The sequence below is a fragment of the Artemia franciscana genome, chromosome 7 (assembly GCF_032884065.1).
Source record: "Artemia franciscana chromosome 7, ASM3288406v1, whole genome shotgun sequence".
Classification (NCBI taxonomy): Eukaryota; Metazoa; Arthropoda; class Branchiopoda; order Anostraca; family Artemiidae; genus Artemia; species Artemia franciscana.
The window spans coordinates 60159413-60174460 of NC_088869.1; the positions used below are offsets into that span (position 1 = coordinate 60159413).

Consider the following 15048-nt stretch of genomic DNA (forward strand, 5'->3'; position numbering starts at 1 on the left):
TAAAGCATACAGCTTCAGTAAAAAACGGAAAATTGGTACGGGGAGGCCCCCTTTACATACTTGACATTTCCTGTTTGCTTTTTAAGGTTTTGCGTCGCTGTTTGCTTTGATTTGAAAGAGACTTGTTTTTTTTTTAATATTACCAACAACGAAACATTTCCATTGAAAATACAGTTTTCCCATGAAGGACTCGTCAGTGGATTGTTGGAGCTTATTAGGGAGAGCTATTTACCTAATAATCAGGAGTACAAACCCCACAGGTGGCTTCCCTTTGGCAAATTCTCCTACAGTTTATGTATGTTTGACTCAGTTTTGCTTGCAAGATTTGCAGACCTGGCGAAGGAAGATCCAGAGCAAAGTATTGGGGGAGGATGTGACTAGGATGCCAATAATTGACCAAATCAGCAATTTTTTAAAGAGTAAAAAAAACACGGAATGAACGCACCAGAAAAAATTTTGGGAGGCAATCTGCCAGTGAACCTGGGTATATTATATTTGTGAATATAGATTTTTCTTTGTCTCCAAAATTTTTCCTATCTATTAATTTAAGTTATCGTTTTTAGGTTAAACCGTTATCCCACTCCAGAAGAAAAGAGGCAACTAGCAAAGGAGACTGGATTGACATTAACACAAGTGTCAAATTGGTTTAAAAACAGACGCCAAAGGGATAGAACCCCACAGGCACCTGCAAATCATCGAAGGTGAGTTTTGTCGAAATCATAGTATAAGCAGAAACAGTTGGATTAAATTCAACAAATTTTAAATGTCTGTGCTCTATAAGCAAAAAATTTTGTACTAATTGTATTTTTGTGCTAAGGTTTCTTTTGTGCCAAAAGATTCAATAATTTGAATTTTTTGTACATTAAAATGTTTTCAATTAAAAAAGTGATGGCTTTATCGTAATTCCCTGCTTAGTAATTCCCTTTAATTACTTATAAATAAGCCTCCTTCTTTCTTCTCTGTTTTATTCTAACTCTAACATTTACTTAGCTAAGAGAACAAATTCAGCAAAAAAGAATCATAGATCAATTGAAGTACAATAGACTTGCAATTTAGCCAAGCTTGGAAATTTTGAAATTGGCACGTTTCTCTAATAAACCTCATGGTTAACGTATGGTTTTACGATGTCTTCAAAATGTTTAATTCCTTTTTCTTTCATCAATAAATCTTGAAAAAAAAATGCTACCTGCGTTCTACCACTTTCTATGTCAACATTGAAGCACAATTTCGAGGTACATTTATTAATTCCTAAAGTAAAGATGTCAATGGAAGGTTTAGTGTTAAAGTGAGCCAAGTCCAGAAAAGTAACTTTCAAGATAGAATTTTAACCAAAGTTAAGCGACAAATGTTTAAAAAATGTTTTAATAATAGGAATGCCTATTTGCAACGATAAACGAAATAGCTTTTCTGACACAGAATGATACGAAAAAGACCAAAGGGACAATGGTAAATATAACAACTTTTCCGATACAGAATTGCACGAAACAAGCGAAAGGGACTAGGTTCCATGTTCAGTGCTTCCACTTTTCGATTTCAATCTTCTCTATTTTCATATCAATTTTCCCTACAATTCCTCTTCTTTAGGTCGAATTTCTCCCTGTTTTTCTCCCTAGAAAACAGGGATATTTTGCCTTAGATGAGACTATGATTTCAATGTCACTTGACGTAATGACAATTCAATATTGAATTGCCACCCTATTAAACGAAACTGGCATCCTTTTGAAAATAGTTGACAATCATAATTTCACTTGATTTAGTGACAATTCATTTTGAACTACAACCATATTAAATGAAACGCTTGTACCTTTTTGAAGATAGAAAAAATCTTGTGTTTCTAACTGCCCAAGATCACCTCCCTGTACCCTACCTGTAACAGCATCAGCTTTGAGAGAGATGTCATATGCAATATACATTGATGTTGGCGTAAAACTCTGAATTTGTGCGGATGAAATTTTGTGAGGTAAAATTCTAGGTTGTGCTAGGTTTGGAAATGAAACTTCCAGTAATAAATCCAGGAACAAAAATATACTCCGAGGAGGTATTATATTTAAATAGGCTTGAAAATTAATGTTAAGAAGACTAAGTCACTAAGGCTAGGAATAAGTGAAGATGAACAGGTGACATTAGGTAACGAAAAGATTGATCAGGTTGGGAGCTTCAGTTACCTTGGTAGTATTCTTAGTAAAGACGGTGGGAGCAGTGAAGATGTTAAAAGTAGAATAGCTAAGTCTCAGGGTGTTTTTTCACAGTTAAAAAAAAGTTTGAAAGAATAGAAAGATAAGTCTGCAAACCAAGATTAGAATATTGGAAGCTACAGTAATGACAGTGGTCAAATATGGCTCTGAAGCATGGGCGCTCCGAAAAGTAAATGAAAATTTACTAGATTTTCCAGAGAAATTGCCTACGGATTATTCTGGGTACCCGGCTGACTGACCGTATTTCAAACAGTAGGTTGTACGAAAAATGTGGTTCAATCCCGCTTTCTAGGTCTATAATGAAAGAAAGGTTGAGATGGCTAGGCCACGTCCTATGGATGAAGGATGACAGATTACCGAAGATTGTCCTTTTTGGCCAACCGTCTAGGGCTACACGGAAAGCAGGTAGTCCTTGTCTGGGTTGGGAGTATGTCATAAATAAAGATTTAAAGGAAATGGGAACTTCCTGGGAGGGTGTAAAGAGGGAGGCTTTAAATACATTAGGTTGGAAGAGGAGCGTGCGTAGCTGTGTTGGCCTCAGGCGGCTTGGTCCTGCAGTGAGTTATTAGTAGTAGTAGTAGTAGGTATTTTCAAGCTTCTATGTTAACCCTCTACTGATTTCTAAGTCTTAGAAATTTGTCTACTTGACAGATCGACACCTATTGCAATTTTGACAAAACAATACTTAATTTTAATTTTTAGTTACCAGTTTCTTTTTCTTTGGTTTTGGTTCTGAAACTACAATTCCTGTTATTTGAATAGAATTTTAAGCCATACCAAGGTTTTTTTTCTAAATTTAGGTAAATTTAGGTAAATTAGGTCTTCGTAAAAGAAGTGATTTTTCCCTAACATTGGGTAATCCCACTTCTGATTAATCCCTAGAAGTGAAAGCCCTGTCAATGTTGCTGTGAAAGAAAGTGAGATATTTTCAGAATAGAGGTCTTTGGGAAAACGAGATATTTTCTGAAAAGACAATATTTCCAATATTATCTGCAAAAATGTATCGAGTAATGAACGATTAAAAAAATTGTCCAACGCTTGTATAAAATCCATTGAAAGTACTGAGTGTAAACTGAATTGAGGAAGCGGGTTATTATAATATAAAAAACTGGCCTTACTATAATTACTACTTATAACTCACTACATCGCGAAGCCACTTGAGGTCAACGCAGCTAAGTACGCTCCTCCTTCATCCCAGTCTATTTAAAGCCTTCCTGTTTGCACCCTCCCAAGAATTTCTGATTTCCCCTAAACCTTCTTCACGACCCCCCTCCCATCTAATTCGGAGACAACCTACTTTTCGTTTGGCCCTATATGGTTGGCCAAAAAGGACGATATTTGGCAACCTTTCATCCTTCACCTGCAGAACATGTTCTAGACATCTCAACCTTTCTCTCATTATAGCCCAAGAAAGCGAGATAGAACCACGTTTTCTCAACCTTAATAATGAAAACATAAATTTTGAGCCTGTTTATCGTTAAAAATGGATTCAAGTAACAAACCGTTAATGTTTCGTACTTAATTAGTCATATTAAACAATATTAGCTAATCATTAGCGTTAAGAATTCGAATAAACTTCCAGCCAATTGGCATGACCTTGTTGTTGCTGCGGTCTCAGTCGTTTACACTGACAACTTGCTTCTTTAGTCCTTGACTATTTGAAGCAAATCTTGCTTCGCTTCCTCAGCACCTGTCCTAGAAATATTAAATAAAATTTATTCACTCCAGCTGTAGCAGCTCAATTTAACTGTAACTTAAATTCTAATAGGCTGCACAAGAATGAGGTTTAATTAAAAATAATCTTGACAGCGGTTGTGACCGATGAAGCCGCAATTTAAATATATTAAAATCTTGAATAATATTTTAGCAGATCCTAAGAAAAAGATCTTAATAGTTTTTGTTGTGGACTGATTGAATTGAAGGCTCATCTCAAACTTTAACTCAATTTCGACTTAAATATTCTTATTTTTAGCAAGTTCTAAATATTAATATGTCTTGAATATATTCTGGCTGCAGTGACTGCACGACCCATTACCAAATGCTATGCTACTGAAAGAGAAATATATATATATATATATATATATATATATATATATATATATATATATATATATATATATATATATATATATATATATATATATATATATATATATATATATATATAAGTAGTAGGATTTTGGCTTGTGGTTATGATATAATCATAATATAGGCAGGTGATGGATGTGCCAATATGAACTCTTTTTGAGGATTAGAAAAGAGACTATAGCTGAGCATGTGATTGAAGCAATTGTTTCCAGCAAGAATGCAATAAAAAGGGGATTTGTTACTCAGTGACGTGATTTATCTTCCATCATAGACACGTACATTTGTTTAACCCCTATGGAAACCTGTTACTTCCGTGAGAACCAGCTGAGGTATTGGGTTATGGCTCAAAACATAATTCTGTTTTTCCTTGATCGTAAATAAGAAAACGCGTTAAAACTTTAAGATACATTAGCACACTTTACCTAGCCAATGCACTTGAGGTTACTTCTTTTCCAATCCATTCATATAATTGATGAAATAGAGTGATTGAAGCTACCGTAAACTAATTGCACATAGTCTTATTTTGACTTTTCTTAGCTAGAAATATTGCTTGGTACTTATCTTAAATCACATTGCCGTTTCAATGAATCACACATAAATCTAGTGGCGTCGACTCACGAAACTTGAGGTGGGGGGGGATGGTAAAAGTTTCTAAATCTAGCGGTGGGGCATTTTTTTTCAATGAAAATACCAAAAGATAGGGTATTTTTCAATATATATTAAAAAATGTATTTTCAAAATTTAAGGGGAGGGGAAAACCTAGGGAGCAGTAGTCCCCCACTAATACTACTTAAAATTGCATGAAAAGAAACATAAATAACCTTAAAAATATTACAAAGGATGCCTCTCCTTTTATCCAATTAGCCCAACACTTTCAGGGTTATTAGGATGTTCGATGAAATTTCCTCGGAATTTAGTCCAGAGTCCAAGGCAATTTTAGTGAGTACAATACATTTTGGAAGATAATGTGGTTTTATAGAACCCTATTGGGAAAAATTCTGATTTTTATACTGATCTGCTATATATTTCGTGTCATGTAGATACCTCAAATAGAATTGCAGGGGCAAGAACCTCAGTTAAAATAAATCATTAAGGAACAAACAACATTGTATTAGTTCGTAACTTGCGTTTTATTTTCTAGACAACAAAACTGAACTCTTTTCTATAAATAGCCTGAATGTAAAGTTAATCAAACAAATAAACAGTTGGAACAAAACATAACATGAAAAGATCCTTCTAATAAAACGGTGGTTAAAAATGTATGCGTATTCAAGCGTGTCTTGTGGCAGGGGCATGGTTTGTGGGGGGTGCACGGGCAAATGCACAGGCAAATGCACAGGGGGTTGTATTTTTCTCCGCAACAATGCGGGAAAAAATCTTTCTCTCTACTATATCTTTCTCTCTACTGGCTGCAGTCTCGTTTGAGAATTTTTTTGTGAAGTTTTATCTCCCTTTGATGTTTAGTGTCCAGATATGGACACCTCTTGCCCCCCCCCCAATAAAAATGCTGGAGATTCGCCCCTTTCTGGAAGATGGGGTCAGAGTAGCTTCAGCCCTGAAGAAGACCAAATATAACAAGATTTTCTATTCATTCGAATAATTTTAGCCATCCCCATTCACCTTAAATTCTATAGTAAAATCATAAAAAAAATTAATGCAGAAAACTACTTGTGGTCAATTTTTTGGTTAAATAATCGAATTTTGTCCAAAATTTGAATCGAAGTCCAAAAAACAATGCAAATACTTCTAAAATTAATCTGTAATACAAGTATGACAATTAAAACCAAACAGAAGTCGATTTTAAAAGGGATTTCCAAAAAAAGTGTTTTTCAAAGAAAACTATACAGCTATATTAAATTTAAGACGAGTATAAATCAAGTCATATAATGACAGAAACTAAAAACTAGCAGAAATTAATATGAATCCATAAATGAAACTCAAAATGAATTGAAATTAAAATGAATAATCCCATCAGACGTCACGCCTCGTAACCTGGGGAGAGGGGCAATGTATACAAAAATTACCTTAGTGGGAGTGTAAAAATATAAAATAAAAGGAATTCAATGTCGGATGTCAGAAAAACTGGGGGACAGCTACCCCCTGCCCAGGCCTAGAACCACCAGTGGCGTAAATGGATCCTAAGACAAACATGAACAAAAATGAATGGTTCAATCAAACTTATTACGAAGAGAAACTACTACAGATAAGAATTGGGCTACCGCTCCCCTAAACATTCTAAGAGCCAAAATGACATCTGTACTTTGCTGAAAATAAAATGTAGTTTAAATTAAACGGTTTCTCTGTTATAATTATAACAAGGAACAATGAAAAATTGATGAGACTTTAGGAATTAATTTAATTTCTTCAAACAATCCAGGTGCGTCTATTAGCACTCTACTCTAATTTTGGCTATTATAGGGATTTTTTTTGCTTAAGTTAAAAAAAAAAACACGCTGTTCAAAATACAAACCGTTTTCGGTAAGATTCAAAGAACACTCAAGCTATTTAGAGGGTTGTAGAGGGATAGGCGTACAACCATTCTTATTCGTAAACCTTGATTTGTCTCATGATATTATCTTTATTTGTTCATTGATAGCATTTTCTATTCTCATTAAGTTCAAACTATTGTATTAACTTATTTTTGCTCGCCTCAGATTTTAAAATTGTTCTTTACTTCCCTTTGAAAAATATCTTTTTTGGATTTTTTTTCTTTTTTAGCTGATACCCTAAAGAAAAGAAGCATTTTATGTATGTATTATTGTCAAACTTCTGATTTTTATTATTACTATTACTACTACTACTAAGAACAACAAATCACTGGGGCACCAAGCTCCTCCTCCATCCCAACCTATTCGGAGCCCCCGTCCTTACACCTCTTGTTTTAGTTTTACTATATACACCCTCCCTATGTTTTTTTAGGTGTTCAGTTCTTGCTGAACAGGGTTGTTTTTTACTTGTCGTGTATTAGCATGGTTGGGTTTGTAATGGTTTATTTGTAACGGTTTAATTTGTAACGGTTTTGATTTGTAATTTTGTCTACTTTAGAACAATAACATTAACATAGTAATAAACTAATATTAAATGAACACTGTAAATTATACCAAAGACCTATGATATAATCATGCTTGGAAATTTAAGGTTGGCACGTTTCTCGAATAAAAAAAAAGGTAACTTATGGTCATACAATTTCTTAAAGTGCTTTAGTTTCTTTTCATTTTTTTCAACTCCCTTAATTTATTTACAAATTGGGATTATTTGTTATTTTTAATGAAAGTGCTGAAGAGTAATTTCTTTAATGAAATTTTTATCACCAAAATGCTTACATGCTACAAAATGAATTACAAGGTCGAAAGATGTATAACAATTACTAGCATTTTTAGAATTAAGTTTAAGTATTTCACTTTCTGTAGATAAAAATAAAATGGGAGATAATTCTAAAATTTTCGACACATCAAAAAATAACATGTTCTTATCTCAACAAAGGCTGAGGAAACCTCATAAGTGAATTTTATTGAAAAAAAAAAACATCCAGGCGAAAGTATCTTAAGCTCTAAATTTCAAATTTAAGAGAAAATATTTAGAATTGCAAAGTATTTCAATCCAAATTTAGGATTTCAGAAAAACGAGGAAAACAGAATTAAAACTCCGAAAAGATGATGCCAAAGCTTCTGCGTCTAAGGCGGTGATTTCTGTGTCATTCAAAGGGGGCGTAGATTCAAAAAAAAGAAACACAACAGAAATGAAAATCATATGCAGTACATCATGACATAACAAAAGAGGGAATCAAACTCAATATAGGGAGGGGGAATCAAAAATTTATCACAAGATTTTAAGTTCCAAATTTCAGAGAAGTTAACATGCTATTCACATTTTTGCGTGAAATTCATATGAGGAATTCAGTGAAATTCCTGCGAGAAAACTCGTCACTCAAGAATTATTTCAGTCGAGAGCACAGCTGATTCTTCTTCAAAATCATATATTCAAAAAAGGTCATATACCAAACATAGAAAACCTTATAGATCGGATACTCGTGGTTCAAGTGAACCAAGATCGGAAAACTAATCTTTTAACTTATTACCACCTTGTGTTTGCCAATGTTGGGACTCTGCCTAAGGTAACTTGATGCTACAAGAATTCCCTAAAGTAGTTTTGATGGCTCCATTTCAGTTAAAACATAGCACACACCATTCATAACTCACACAGGCAACGAAAATAAAGAAAACAACCAAATGGAACTAAAAATGATCTTCTACCAAGAGATTTGAAATTTTATATTTCCGAGAAGCAACCAAAATAAAGAATTAAAGACGACACAATGGACAATCAGCTGAAATGGTGCTTTGCATCGAAATCTTTTGTTCGAAAAAAATTCAAAGTACAGAAAGATTTATGGATTGGGTGCTCAGTATTCAAACTGATCAATTCCATGAAAAAATATTTGATTTATGATCGTCTTTTACTAGTCATTGTTCCGGCCTTAACCTTTGAATTGTCATTAACAATCGCAGTTACCTATTTTTACTTGCCATTGAAATTAACAATGGTAAACAAGTATAGATAACTTCGAAGACCACACTGCCTTTCCATGACGAAAGTAAAACAGTTCAAAATAGGGATGATAACTTTTTATTGACAGTGAATAGATATAAAATTATTTAACTGGATATTTCGAACACATATACAGTGTTCACCATCAGTGTTACTGCTGATGGTGAACACTGTATACGTGTTCGAAATATCCAGTTAAATAATTTTACATCTATTCACTGTCAATAAAAAGGTATCATCCCTATTTTGAATCAGCAGTAAAACTGATGGTGAACACTGTATATGTGTTCGAAATATCCAGTTAAATAATTTTATATCTATTCACTGTCAATAAATAGGTATCATCCCTATTTTGAACTGTTTTACTTTGGTAAACAAGTAGTAAATCATAGCTAGTTCAATCATGTAAAAGAGAGGAGGACATATATGGTAAGACCTCCTTCTAAGACTATCCTTGAATTTTCATGATTTTCATCCTAATTTTTTGTATTTTTCTTAAAGTTCACTTGGTTTTTGTTGTTTTTTCTTCGCCCAGAATGGTCGGCCTCCCAAAACAAAATGAATAATCCTGATGTAAGAAAATATATATTTATGTGCTTAAGATACTCTTTTTAAGTACGCAAAATTGTCATTTGACTGTGTTTTAGTTGGCTATTAGATTGCTTCATAGAATTTATATTCATTTTAGCCATTTCAATGTTAAAGCGTTGTTGAAAAGGAGCAATTTCATTAAGGTTGAATAAGGGGGTTCTCTTCCGCATCTGTGCTCGATAGCAGTCGACTGACCCGACCTTTCGTTGACATTTATCATCGGGAGATGTCATTAGAATCAAGCGGCAAAGATGTTAATAATGAGCAGTAGATCATTAGCAAATGGAACTCTGTTAGGAAAGCCGAGGATTTGAATTTCTAATAACAAATAATTCAATCTTGACTATCAATGATTCTTGGAAATCATGATTCTGAAGAAAAGGATTGCTTAATATTTAATGTAAAATAAAGAGACATCATAGCTTTATTGTACTTTTACAACTAAGACTGTCTTAGCTGTGACTCAGCCAGGTTTCTCACCCGGTGAGAAAAGAAATCACTAAATTTTGGTGATTTTTTGGTTTATTTAGTGATTTTGTTCAATAATCTAGTGATTTATGCTCTGATTTAGTGATATTATGCTTATGCATTATAAAAATCACTAAGAATTGTAATAAATCACTAGGGGTGGCAACCATGGACTCTGCTCCAGCTCAAAATCCGTGACCATGGTAATCAGCGACTATTAAAAAGGTTGTTAAAAAAAACTATCTGAAAGTTCAATCTACAGGAGAGTAGTTCCGTGTTTTGGTTTTTGTTGTCAGAAGGGTTAGTTTCGGCTTTTGCCTCCGCTTGTGTTGTATTTGCAGCGCTGAAGTATGCCACTAGGCATATGTACTGCGTTTTAGTCTTGTATGCATATATTTGTGTATAAATATTCCGCACATTTTTTTTATATTTACTTATAAGTGTTTTCAACCGTCTAGTACCTTTTAGGATGCATGATGGTGGTTTTCCTTAATTTACGTATATTTTCGTTGAATCTGAAGCTAAATCAAAGAATTAATTTTAAATTGAAGTCTTGATGATCTGAATTGTGCTTTTACTGTTCTAAATCGGGAGGAAATGCTGATAAAGGTCTGGATAAAATATTACAATTACTCTTAGGTAAAACCAGATACGTAATTTTAAGTTACACCCCACCCCCCAAAAAGAAAACAAGACAAATATATTGCTAGAAATTTTAATGATCTGACTCCACTTTTAGATTTTTAAATTTGTTGAAATTCTGGTAAACATCTGGATAAAAATTATGAAATTATTATTCAGTTGTTTTTGCCCTTTGTTTGACACTCATTGCCCGATAAAGACTTCTAAATCCAAAATAGGTGTGCCTAGCCAACATCGGGTGTCTGAATCATTGCATAAGTAAGACTAAAAAATAGATCATATAAGATAAAAGTCGACTAAACCCGCTGTGCAAAACATTCCTGAAATTTTTCCACTCGAGATTGAAAATCATCTTAATAGCATCTTTTTTTTACCTATTGCTGATGTTCTTAACACCCCAAACAAGTCACAAACACCTTAAAACCCCAAGTGAGTGACAACCCCCTAGTGTCTCAAATAAAATTACGTTTTGTTTGAATAAGATGTGCTCTTTGACGATTGATGATTTATAATTAAAATTATTATATCATTCAAATGATTTCAATCGCATTTTTCCCCTATTGATGGTGTTCTTAACACCCCAAAAAAGTGACAACCCCCTAGTGTCTCATACGAAATTACGCTTCATTGTAACAAGATCTGCCCTTTGCTGTTCTCATTATTCTCTCGAAGGTTCAAATTTCTAAAAGAGGCACTTTTTAAAATGACAGCGCTTCCTACCTAAATGATGTTAGAATTGCAGATATTTTCTGTAACTCGAATCCCTTTATGTATTCCAAGTTGATTACGAATGGTTCACTTTTTCTTTTAGATTGGTGCTAACAAAGAATACATAATTATGTTTTTTTATATATTTTTTTTCTCGTGTGAAATTGCGGTTTACTGCCTAAAAATTCACACCACTGCTTATATTATCTGAAGGAAAATGTGGAAACCTGTTTGTAAGTAAAAAAAATGGAAAAGGATTTGGCCCTGAAATCCTCTGGGTTTCAATCCTCTTGGCCCTGAAATCGGTTGCCTACATATTTCTTTCAGGAACGGAAAAGGGGGATGAATCCATAATTCAGCGTAAAATTGCAAAAGATGGCTACTGCGGTGTCGCCTGCAATTTTATCAATAGATAAACGCAAACTGTTTTCATTTATTGCAAAAAAATTGTTTAAATTGTAGAAAAAAATGGTGCAATAAATGGCAGAAGAAATTATTTTTGCATCTTAATAAACAAGTACGCGAAAAAAAATTTTTAACCTCTTCCGCAAAACAACTGTTTTATTTTATTTGTTGTAGAGAGAAAAACCAATAAGGTATTGAACTTCTATCATTCATATGAAAAACATTTTTTCCAAATTAATTTTCCCAGAAAAGGAATTTTTTCAAACCGTGATCTATCTAGATCGTTTTTTCACACTGGAAAACGAACAATGATCTTATTAAGCCCAAAAACTCAGTTCACAGTTATCAAATGGAAATGTCTTTCTCTAAAGTCTCTAAACCAACTGATTTTTCAACAAACAAATTGCGTTCTGAGACTCCTCCTACTTATATTCAAGGCTTTCAGCCTTCAGGGTCTCTAATTTCTGTCAGCAGGCAATTTATGAAAAATATTAAAGGGACTGGGAGGAAGAAGCGAATTTTTCAGAGTCATGGCTAATCTAGATCCCTTCTTTTCACGTCGGAAAATGGCTGTATGACGATTTTCCGAAAAAAAACATGGTTCCGTCTTCGAGAAAAAACTTACAGACTAATTACTCGTTTAATAATGTAAGATGCAAAGTATTTATTATAGTTCCGTGGTAAATGATTAACGTACCCAGAATGTGTCCGTTGGATGCGTAAGCCAAGACCCCCCCCCCCCCATGAAAAGAACAACTCTGAAGTTAGATGTATTGACGAAAATTGAAATTGCCTATTATATATGCATAGGAGCTTTGATAACTGAATAGTAGATACACCAGAGGCCTTTACTTCAAGAATATGTGCTTAATTTTTAACTGATAATTTTAACTTATTACATGAAAATTAAAAATAATTTTCTAGAGAAGTTAGAAATAATTTTAACTGATACTGAACTGCCTTTTGATTCTTGTGCCTCGTGCTTGTATGTATAATGGATCTTCTGAATTCAGGGCAATAAATAACTATGGGATCAGGCAAAAGGCAGTAAAATCTGACTAGCGGCTAAGTGGGGCTAATAATTCTCGTGGGGTAACGGGATGAATGCACCACCCTGACCCAAACCCCTAAGTAAAGATGAACGTTTTTTCAGGGAAATAAAGGGATTGAGCACTTTAAAAAAGAAAAATCAAAATGACACGTCGAGATTAAAGAACAGACGTTAGAGCTCTACTTCAAATCCTTGTGAACAGATGGAGTAACAGTGCTTGAAAAATATTTTAAGACAAATGGGGGAGGGGGTGACACCTGATCATGATTCAGCCATCACGTGTATATAAATGTTTATTTGTTCTTTTTTAGGGGGGGGGGGGGTAAAACGAAAATCAAGAAAAACATCTTGACGCATCGAGATTTATGAGGTTTACTTTAAACTTTACGAAAGGCTAGAGTAATTAAGAATATGGCTGTGGACAAGTATTTATAGTTAAGTAGCTACCATTTTTTCTTTCCGTCGTGGATTCGTAAAATTTTTACTTCTCCTTTCAAACTATTTATATTCAAAAACTGAGTCGTTAAGAGTCCATTCCTCCTTTTGTTTCCGTAAAACATAAACGAAATAATTCTTCTTTTATGCATCAAATGTACAGAATGACTCATGTAAAAAGACCTTAAATCGCCATCTATAAAATAAGTAAGAAAAATAATTCTGTGAGATCGCGGTTAGACTAATTTTGCCAAATTCTAATTCTGGTCGTTAAAATTACAAACCAGTTACTACCGCAGATATTGTGCTGATTTCAAATGCTGCTGGTGGTACAAGTTGAATCAAAACGCTACAAGACATCTAAAAGTGTATAGCTTGGTTTGAAACATACACACTGTAACAATTTTATTCAAAGGCTCTAGATGGTGTTGATGACGTCTGGTTTTACAGCTCTACAAGTTCAATGTAGCCAGTCACAATATAATCTGTCTATAGAAGTCTACCTAATTTCAGATTTCTACATATATTTTTACCCACACCTATTGTCTAGTAATATAATTTTTTTTGTTTGAGAGACATTGGTAGTCAATCTACAAAACGGTCAGGCTATAATAGTTGTCCCAACAACGGACAGGCTATAGTCAGGCTATAACAGGTGTACTGTTCACTCTAAACAGCTAAGTTATGATAGAAGATGTTAAATTTTGTTGATTGAACCATTTGTTATATCACCTAGCTTTTATCTGTAATTTAAAAGTGAAATCCATGCCGCTTTTTGCGGTAGACGTTTGTTCTGCTTGAAGGAATGGCCACAAAGACGATGCAGAGTCAATCTAGCTGCCTATATGCAATTAGCTTACGCATCGAAAGCGTGAAATCAGCGGCATTTCAATGATTTGTCTTGAGAATTGTTTGTACCTTTGAGTGATTAAACAAAAAAGCAGGTTTTTTCAACTGAAAGTAAGGATCAACATTAAAACTAAAACGAACATAAATTATACAGCATGGGGAGGATTATTGTTCATTGACAATAATACAAGTATCCTTTACTTAGAATTAAGTATCCTTACATTAGAATTTGGCAAAATTAGTCTAACCGCGATCTCACAGAATTATTTTTCTTACTTATTTTATAGATGGCGATTTAAGGTCTTTTTACATGAGTCATTCTGTACATTTGATGCATAAAAGAAGAATTATTTCGTTTATGTTTTACGGAAACAAAAGGAGGAATGGACTCTTAACGACTCAGTTTTTGAATATAAAAAGTTTGAAAGGAGAAGTAATTATACAGCATGAGTAAGGGAAGATCCATTACTTATTTTTTACCTTGGTTTACCTACATTTTAATCTACAACTATTTTATTTTCACTAATTCAAATGCATTTTTTCTTAGATTTTTTTAAAAGAGACTTTTAGTACTTTAAGACAAATACCCTTATAGTAGTTCTAGCACTTTTAGTATTTTCAGACTGTAGAAGTTGTTCTGCTTGAAGGAATGGCTCGCCAGCTCTGTTTTACGATATCAAGCAGCTGTTTTTACTGGTTGAGGGGTGGGGTAGGGGTCAAATGTATTTTAACTTGCTTGTAGAGAATGAACTACAATTGGGAAAGGAACTCCAGTTTGAATTACAATTACAAATTAGGTAAAACTGATAAGGATGGGTTCTTCAAATAACAAAAAAGTAAAGGCAAATTTCAGAGAAAGACTATACTTTCAAGAATCAATGTTTTTTAAAAAAAAAGTTTTAGGTGTTTTTGCTTTTAAATGGGATAAAAAAATGAAAAATTTCTTGTTCGAACAAGTTCATCATCAAACTTGGTCAAATGTTTTGCATAAGCACGAAATATTTGAAATATTCTTGTCGCAAAGATTAATGACCCGAATGATTCGGAATTAGTGTTTCATGAAATCGT

At 33.6% G+C, this 15048-nt stretch overlaps 1 protein-coding gene and 1 long non-coding RNA gene across 2 annotated transcripts in view; one reads left to right on the forward strand and one right to left on the reverse strand.

Annotated features, from left to right (window-relative positions):
* The window catches only part of LOC136029555 (protein sine oculis-like), a 31401-nt gene that overhangs the window by 12436 nt on the left and 3917 nt on the right, over nt 1-15048 (forward strand). The window contains exon 4 of the mRNA XM_065708033.1: nt 564-701. Within this exon, the coding sequence (XP_065564105.1) occupies nt 564-701 (138 nt within the window). The remainder of the gene's footprint in view (nt 1-563; nt 702-15048) is intronic.
* LOC136028641 (uncharacterized) lies at nt 3700-13544 on the reverse strand. The gene is made up of 2 exons (XR_010617855.1): nt 13426-13544; nt 3700-3890 (listed from the first exon to the last, which is right to left on the reverse strand). It is a non-coding gene; the product is annotated as an uncharacterized LOC136028641 (long non-coding RNA).